An 8,662-nucleotide genomic window follows, 5' to 3' on the forward strand; every position below is an offset into this window, starting at 1 on the left:
GAGAGATAGGTGGTGCCAACGTGGTGGTCAAGATGACGGTGAGAAGAGTGAGTATCAAGGAGGATATGATAGGAATCGATGGTCTGGAGTCCAAGAGAGATAGAGCAGCAGAAGAGTCCGTCCAGTATATTACGAACGGGCCGGTTCAAGACCCCGTTATTCTAAATAATAGGACTCGCCCGACCTTAAATTACACACGCCCCGACCTGCTTATCCTCTAAAGAAATTGGACTCGTCTTGTAGCCGTTCCGAATCTTGTCTACCCAACCCGATCAACAGTTCCTCTACCTGTTTGCCCATCCCTAATTGAATCTAATTTTTCCACCTTGAGTACTGTTTTTGCTACTTGGCAACTAAATTCACAACCTGAGTCGGATGAGTTCTCACGTGGAAGGGAGGCAGTCATAGAAAGGGTACGATTCTCCTCGAATTTTTATTCAATGTTCATGCGGAATGTTTTTGCGGAAGATGCAAACATTTCTAAAAGAACTTAATATGCAAACATTTCTAAAAGAACTTAATAAAACGCCCTATCCTTCGACCCAAAGAAAAACCGAGACCGGAGCAAATAAGCTAAGCAGCAGTCATGAAACCAACCAAGAAACAACTTGGTTCACAAAACAAAACACATATGCCTCTGAAAATCATAACATGATGATGCAAAAGAATTTACCAAATCATAACAAGCAGCAATATAAACCAATGAGCCCTAACATGATCAGAGAAATGCATCATCGTTTGACAACGACAAAGAAAATATAACCAAACTATTACACAGCCCAATGCTGCATGTATAAAATCGAAGGAATTCAAACAGAGTAGCTAACATTGTCACGAACGAAACTAGATTGATAAACTAAGCTACAAATATGAATCCAGTGCCCGTTATACAAAATCTCCAACCAGATCGAACGGAGGAAAAACACCTTGAAACTTGCTTGTTAAACTCATTTCCCTGCAACTTATCATTCATAACTCAAAAGTAAACGAAAGACACAGATAAACACCACAACAAAATAGACTAACAAAGGCAATGTCTTGTAGAATTTTAAAGCAATAAACTAAATCACTGGGCTACACCGAGCCACTTTGTGAAGTTGTCGAATTCTGTGTAATCGCTGTCAGAGATCATAGTTTTGTACCAAGCCTTTCCAGCTGCCTTGATGGCGGTAGCTTCCTCCTGGATAAAAGAAAATTCAACAAGTAAATCAGCACATGCCCACAATCATATAGAAGTAAACAAGACTCGAACAAGTATTAGGCAAGATAAACCGATATTGGACATTAGCATACATGATCAAGCAAGATAGAGAATGGTATATGTAACTACACATGAACAAACATTTCTTTTCCGAAATAGGATTTACATAAGAGCGACACAAACAAAAAAATATTAGATATGCATTTCCTTTGTCCGAAATAATCTGAACCAAGAAATAATGGATATTGGAAACATGTAAGATCAATTTTTTTTTGCCATACTGAATGTTTCACTTTCACCTGCTCAAAGTATTGAAACAAATATCTACTTCCGCAATGAAATGCCCTAGGATCTTGGTTTACCAAAACAATTTGATCATTTACTACAGCTTTGATCTTGGTTTATTCTATGCTTTACTAAAGCTTTGATACGAATGCAAGCAACATCTCTTCACCTAAAAACCAGGATCCTATAAAAAGGGGCATCATTTACTATAAAGTCACACCACTCAGACCCACTCACCGCACGGAGGCGGGTTACTTAAACATCTTTGCAACACAATTACATGTACTATTTAAAGTATAATTCGCTTCTTAGCATTAGCACTTTTCAAGTATCATTAGATACCAAATAATAACAAATTAGTAATGCAAGCACATCATTTCGTGATCAAATCGTCCTGTAAAATCCTCTAAAACACAAAACATACTGTGAAACAATCAATCTTATTTCATAATTATCAACATCATATTGCAATATAATGATTCTAATCATGTTGTATTATCCTAGCAGCAAAACGAACAATCATATTTTATAACTAACAACTAACGTATCATAAAAAATAATTCAAATAGAAACAAGCGGGATCGATTACCTTAGTAATGGGCTTTCTCTTCTTGTCAAGCTTCTCCTTCTTGGCCTTCACGCGCTGCTCCTCAGCCAAAAGTGACATTCTCCTCGCTGTCTTAGCATAGGGGTTCAACTTGAGCAGTGTGTTGAGATTTTTGAGAGGGTTTTTCTTCATTGGAGCTCTCTTGGCATCCTTCTTGATTGGCCTGACAACAGATTGAACTTCATCAGAGTTGATGATCCTCGCCAAGTCAGCATTGACCATCTTCGACCTCGGCAGCACATATCCCTTCTTCTTCTCCGAGGGCTTGTCAAACGACCCGTAAATTGAGTCGAGCTTCTCGAAAGCAGACTTGGTCCAGATCACAAACCGACCCAAATGCCCACCAGGAGCGAGCTTCAGCAGGTTGAGCCTCTCCACATTGATAATCTCGACACCGGGAAGGTTCCTGAAGGCCTTCACCAGCTTAGCTCCTTCAGTTCCGTAAACAATGAGAGGTCCTTTGCGGTTGATGTACCTCCTGTTCCTCATCTTACCCTTTCCGGGGCGAATCGCGTGGCTGTCCTTCGCCTTCTCGGCGTCGGCGTAAGCCCCGATCTGCTTCAGAAGCTTCAGAGCCGCCGAGGTCTTTTCCACGCCCTCGGCTGAGTCGCTGACGACAAGAGGAAGCTCAGGAACGGTCTCGATTTTGTGACCGCGGGCCATGACCAGAGAGGGAACGGCAGAAGCCGCAATCGCCGAAACGATGGCGTACCGCTTCTGGTTCACGTTGATCCTCCGATGCCATCGGCGCCAGATCTTGGTGGGAGCGAACATGCGCCCGCCGCGGCACATGTTTCCGAAGGCTCCCTGCCCGGCGCGGTGGGTCCCGCCTCCGGGAACACGGGGGATACGCGAGACGGCGCGTCCGGTTCCCCAGGACTCGGCGGAGGTCTGGTGACCTGCCTTCTTGGAAACCGCGTAGGGCTGGCGGCTGTTGTTCGACATTTGAGAGTGGACGAAGGTGACAACGTCCGGGCGGATGGACGCCTTCATGACGTCGGGAAAGGCGACGGTCTGGGGCTGATCGGTGGCCATGTCGCCGTCTAGGGTTTGGACGGTGACGAGGGGGCGAACAGCTGCGGCGGCGGCCATTTCTGAGAGAGTGGGTGGAGTGTGAGAGAGGGAGATGCGATGCGAGGGTTTAGGGTTGTGAGAAATGAGAATAAAGCGGATTTTTATACCTACAATGTTTGGGCCCTAGGGTTTTTTCAGGGTTGGACATTTGGACTTGCTCCATTTTCTTTTATTTCTTTTTTGTCCTAGTATTTTCCTAATTTCGAAAACAAAATGATGTTAATATGAATTTCTTACATGTTTTTGGGTCAATGAATTATGCGTTCACATAGTTATTATCTTGATGATCAACTTGTGATTGTATTAAATATATATCTTTTTGTGAATAATCAAAATCTAAAAATCAACAGTATTCTCAAAATTTCAAAAAAAAATAAAAAATTGCGATTTTATTTTTAAAGTTATAGCATATATTGGGCCAGATTAGGTAGGCTGGAGCAGTTGAGCCTCGTAATGTTTGTGGGGCATGTGTCACTATGCTGGAACAAAACCCCAATTTGAAATATAAAATGAGAAATTAGCCCTAATATTTGATGATGAGTTCTTAATATTGAAAAATTTGACCAAAGACATTATTAATGTTGAAACTACTTTTCGACAGATAAGATATTAGCTCTAATGATTTACACATTTTGAAGAGAATGAGACGTTGGAGAAGATCAATCACCTCACGTCAGAATAATAATGTTATTAACCAACGAAGCTACAAGGTCTTTATAATGATATAAAAATATAATTTTTAAATAGATGGTGATGAAGTAAAACGGTAAACGAAGATCATGGTACTCTCCTCAAGTTGCAATTGGTAAAACTATAATTAAGCATCTCCATTCATTGCTGATTGATTTTGAGAAATTTGCGTAGATTCTAACATTTATTTTCTTTTTGTAACTAAATTGTCAATGTTTTGTTATTCAGGGAAAAAAAAAAAAGAACCTTTCACGTATGCACACAGACTTTACTCATCAATTCACTCATAACAATCGCATAAAAAAGCCTTTCCTTTGTAACTTTGATACAACTAACCCCAAATTGACAATTACATGAAGTGCAGGAAGTAACCTAGAGTTTTGCTCCAAAACACACAACCAGTCAGCGGGTGCAAGTACGAAGAAGTTCAACATGACAGACCGTTACTCAGCTTCGTGGGGACAATTCCTGCATCTACTGTTTTCGTATTGACATCATATGATACCAGGACCTTCCTCTGAACAAAAATAAACAGGATTTATTAGTCAAGATAAAAGAAAATCACGAGTTTTAAAAAGACTAATTAAGAGAGGATGCTGCTAGGCTCATTAAGAGTTAATGGAACACTCAAGATTTTGAAGGTTTCTCAGAAAGAAACAGCTCACGAAAAGTTTTATTTTTTGGTCATGCATGTAAAGTTTTATAGAAACTTCTAATTTGAGCATTTTTGGAGTCATCTTAGTCACCAATCTCTTTAATTTACACAAGATTTTTCTCTAAGATAGCATGTGAAATTTATAGTTAAGATCATTAGACTCATTACTGATAGCAGCAGTATTTGATCCTCATAACAAATTTAAAATCCGCAAGAAAAGATATTCAGTTCAACGAGAATACATCAGCAATCCAAAGGCTAGCAAATGCGTAAACTAGCAAAACTGGATTTTTTTTTTCATGGCATAGTGTAAACATAGCTAGCAAAATGGGTAATTTTTGTGAAAGAAAAACAATAACCACATTGCTTTTTATACTCAACTCTAGAAGGGCATTTGGGATTGACAAGGATAACTGAGAAACAATACAAACATATGCCTAATGAAATAGTATGAATTACCATTGGCTCAAAGTCCGGACTGGACAAGTTGATGATGAGATTCCTCATTAACAACAGAACCTGCAGAAACAACAAATATTTAACTACAGGCTCATCTCTTCTCGCTGTTTACGTAAGAGTCAGGAAATATAAACCCCTCGATGCCTTCTCCTGAGTGTACGGTTTTGTGTTTGTCTGTATGAACAAATTTTCAGATGACACTGCCAGATACTATTATTCTGGAATGGTAAATTTGTTAGCTAATAGGGATAGGCTTTCACATGATAGTCCCGCTGTTACATGTTGATCTTATTTCACATTGATTCGTAATAACTATTCTCATCCCACTGTTACTTGTTATTTGTTAATCTTAGAAACCATCAAGAAATAAATTGTTAAAAGTAATGTAATTTCATTCAACTCACAGTTTCTATATTAATGGGATCCATTTCCCTGAGTTTCTGAGCGTGACCTTTTGTGTCTGGATCAAAAACACCCCCGATGAAGCCATAAACTTGGGAAAAATCAGGAAGACCTGCAAAATAGTATATACATATATGATAAATATCCCACCATCAATTTTCTTTAAATTCAAAGTCGATGATGGATATAGTCAGCAGTTACGATCTGATGATCACCATGATGCCCAAGAGCTTGTTTCCCTTGATAAGGTATCTCGGAACTTGGCAGGGGGCCATTAAGACTGCATGTGTTAAACCTTGATAACCCCCTTGATCCAATATCAGCTGAATCAGTAACGTCGGACCCCATAATAAGCGCTGGAAAGTTCTCGACAAAACTATTCTACCATAAGCAAATCAAGGAAAACAACTAGAAAAAGAGAATGTCTACCTTCAGTGCCGTGAAGATTAGTAAATTCTTCTTGTGACAACAGAATTTGGTCTGATGGAGGGTTGATCAAAATGGAATTTTCATCCCAAGGAGAATACGTAGATGCAATGGCGTTCATTGAAGAAGGATAAGCAATGGATGCGTGCAACGGAAGTAAAACTGCAAATTCCGATATTGAACAATTAAAGAAAAAGGATGACAACAATTAAGGTTTAAGCTATAGAAAGACACAATGCCACTATCTTCAACAATGGAGAACCATTTTTTGAGGCCTTCTGCGGGTAAGGATAAGCAGCCTTGCGCTTTGGCCGCGGAGGAGGCACGTGTGCTGTTGTCCCGCTCTTTTGAACTTTCAAGAAGTACTTCTGGGCATGACTTCGAATCTGCAAAACCTCAATTCTTCAAAAACCCCCCCCAAAATCTTAAAAAATCCCTCCAAAATCTAACCAATTTCGATCCACAGAGCAGAAAAATACTTTGCTTCAAACCTGAATAACGGTTTTCGAACCCACAAAATCTTCGATTTTCTTCCAGTCTCGATCAAACCTGAAAATCCACAAAGCTTCAATAACTACTAACATCAAAATCTACAGTAAATCAGTTATACACATTAAAAATTTCCCATTACATCACTCTGTTCACAATTCTAAAAGATAATCACGACAGTAAAGTGAGAACTAAATTGGAGCAAAAGAGTATTAAAGTTTCAAGAGAAATTTTATTTGAACCCAATTTATATATCTCTACGCCTAACTAATAAGTTTATTTAGCAAACTACCAAATTTGCCCTTCGATGGATGAAAATGAAAAGGAAAAAAAAATTATTAGAACTATTGGACTTGGATTGTCTGCCCTCCCATTTCGATGCCTGTTTTGTGTGGTCACGGTTAAATCACGTTAATATTTTATATTATTTTTTTATAAAAATAATAAAACAAAAAGAAATAATAATATAAAATATTGACGTGGCTTAACCATGACCACAAAAACAAAAATGAACGGGAGGGCACCAAAATTAGTGGGCAGACAATCTAAGTCCGAACTCAAAACCCATACTCTGTCGACACACTTTGTTTATCTTTACTCCCACTCCCCCATTTTTTTCCGGTGAACCAAACCACTTCTCCTCGATGTCATCGACAGCCACCATCCTCCTCCTTTTTATTTTTATTTCCGCTCCCTCTTTTCTCTTTCCTCTTGAACCGAATGGAACTGCAATTCTCCACCGGCTTTGCTGTCGACAATGACTTCGATGTATGTTACTGCGCCAACTCCCTTCCTTACGGACTCTCTTTCTTTCTCTGTCAGCCCGCCAGTTGGAACCTGTAGCTTCCCTTCATTAGTTGTTGTTTATTCCCCAAGCTGTTGACATTTAATCCCACTCGGTTGATAACAAAACCAAAATACTAATTCTCATTGACCGAATTGACTTAATAATAATGCTCCATATATATTAGTTTATCAAATTAATAGGCATCGGAAAAAGTTAACCTAACAAGAAAGACAGAGAGAGAGAGAAATGAGAGCAACAGTGGTTAACTGCGTTTGGGTTTGGGTTCACCGACAAAATTGAGAGACTGGGTGTAAAGATCAAGTGTGCTGATGGTTGATAGGTTTTGTGTTCTAATATTTTTTTTTTTTTCCATTCACCTAAGGGCACATTTGGTAGTTTATTAGGAAATAATTATTAATTAAGTATAGAGATACATAACATGGGTTCAAATAAAATTTCTCAAATTTCAAAATTTGATTAATTAAAAATAAAACCCATAACCCCAAAAAAAAAAATGAAAACAGAACCCAAACAAAGCTACACGAAACGCAATTAAACTAAACCCCACTAAGCAATCAATTAAACTGAAACAGAATAGCCGAGTGGTGCGTTGCCTAGATAGGGCTTTCCTCTTCAACCCAGTGCATACGGGTTCAAACTTCAAACCCTCGTCCTCCCCGTAGTTTAAATGAATTTTAGTGTAGATTATCTTATTGTTTGTAAATAAAAAAAAATGAAACAGAAAAGAATATTTGAAAGTGATGAAGGAAAGAAGAAAGGGAGATGAAGAACTGACAGTTGAAGAGCTTCAAGGAACTTTTCGTGCTCTTCGTCGGTCCAGCTTTCTCTGGACTTGGTGATGGTGTATGGCTTCCGGACCTTCTTCCCTGACCCGTCTGAGGACGGCGTCGACGCCGTACCCATTGACGATTGGTGGCTGTTGGCGTCAGTGGAGTTCATGTGGCTACCCAAAGCATGAAAGCCCTCACTGAATGAATGTGAAAGAGAGAGAGAGAGAGAGAGAGAGAGAGAGAGGAGTCCGTGTGTTTGTGGCGCGCGGTGGTCTGAGGGAGTGTGTGTTCCAAACTTCGAGGTAGTGGCGTGTGCGTGAATTGAGGCCGCCCAATTATTTGGCCACCAATCTTCTTCCCCCACTCAATTAATAGCCCCGCGTAACAACGGCAAGGTCCCACCAATCTTATTCCCCCACTCAGGTTTATTTTTTTGGTTTTGGGTTTAAACTTTAAAGTTTAAACGAAGCTGGCAAAAAATACTGTTAAAAGCTTTGGAATGATGTGTACAATTTGACTGTAGCGATAGGGCTATGGAGTGACGTTTATCATTTGGCTGTGGCGGGAGGTGGGCTAAAATGTCTTGAGCCTTCTCTGCCTTGCCATAGATTAGTCGTATTCTTCGGGGTGTGGGGTACCTCAGTTGTGGCAAAAAATAATAATAATAAAAATTATTAAGAAGATCATATTTTTAAAGGAAAACTAATGAGAAGGACTTGAAAACTTTGAGTTTTAATGATAAGGACAAAATAAAGGGTAAAGTGAATAGTACCATGATTGACTTTTTAGTGTAAAA

General features: G+C 39.3%; 2 protein-coding genes across 4 annotated transcripts; both read right to left on the minus strand.

The window, feature by feature from the left end:
• Positions 1-759: 759 nt before the first annotated feature.
• On the minus strand, positions 760-3,304 carry LOC139195294 (large ribosomal subunit protein uL4). Its single transcript, XM_070820581.1, has 2 exons — positions 2,076-3,304; positions 760-1,180 (listed from the first exon to the last, which is right to left on the minus strand). The coding sequence occupies exons 1-2, from the start codon at positions 3,183-3,185 to the stop codon at positions 1,067-1,069; spliced, it is 1,224 nt and encodes a 407-aa protein (XP_070676682.1). The 5' UTR covers positions 3,186-3,304; the 3' UTR covers positions 760-1,066.
• Positions 3,305-4,124: 820 nt separating this feature from the next.
• LOC139195295 (protein REVEILLE 8) lies at positions 4,125-8,293 on the minus strand. 3 transcript variants are annotated; one of them, XM_070820582.1, is made up of 9 exons: positions 6,841-7,171; positions 6,581-6,593; positions 6,291-6,348; positions 6,062-6,185; positions 5,803-5,961; positions 5,589-5,696; positions 5,376-5,485; positions 4,972-5,031; positions 4,125-4,374 (listed from the first exon to the last, which is right to left on the minus strand). In XM_070820582.1, exons 1-9 carry the CDS (start codon positions 6,950-6,952, stop codon positions 4,285-4,287), a joined length of 834 nt encoding a protein of 277 aa, XP_070676683.1. In that variant the 5' UTR covers positions 6,953-7,171; the 3' UTR covers positions 4,125-4,284. The 3 variants fall into 3 exon arrangements, with proteins under 3 accessions (XP_070676683.1, XP_070676685.1, XP_070676684.1); XM_070820584.1 differs by lacking the exons at positions 6,581-6,593; positions 6,841-7,171 and adding an exon at positions 7,872-8,207; XM_070820583.1 differs by lacking the exons at positions 5,589-5,696; positions 6,581-6,593; positions 6,841-7,171 and adding an exon at positions 7,872-8,293.
• Positions 8,294-8,662: the final 369 nt, after the last annotated feature.

The sequence above is a fragment of the Malus domestica genome, chromosome 04, assembly GCF_042453785.1.
Source record: "Malus domestica chromosome 04, GDT2T_hap1".
NCBI classification, from domain to species: Eukaryota; Viridiplantae; Streptophyta; class Magnoliopsida; order Rosales; family Rosaceae; genus Malus; species Malus domestica.

Excerpts from the sequence above, each read along its gene's own strand:
- LOC139195295 (XM_070820584.1), bottom strand. The coding sequence starts at position 8,035 with ATGAACTCCACTGACGCCAACAGCCACCAATCGTCAATGGGTACGGCG. Across the intron at positions 5,697-5,802 it reads TAATCTTCACGGCACTGAAG|CTGATATTGGATCAAGGGGG; the intron begins GTAGACATTCTC and ends TTACTGATTCAG. Across the intron at positions 5,486-5,588 it reads ACAAGCTCTTGGGCATCATG|GTCTTCCTGATTTTTCCCAA; the intron begins GTGATCATCAGA and ends ACTATTTTGCAG.
- LOC139195294 (XM_070820581.1), bottom strand. The coding sequence starts at position 3,185 with ATGGCCGCCGCCGCAGCTGTTCGCCCCCTCGTCACCGTCCAAACCCTA. Across the intron at positions 1,181-2,075 it reads AGAGAAAGCCCATTACTAAG|GAGGAAGCTACCGCCATCAA; the intron begins GTAATCGATCCC and ends TCTTTTATCCAG.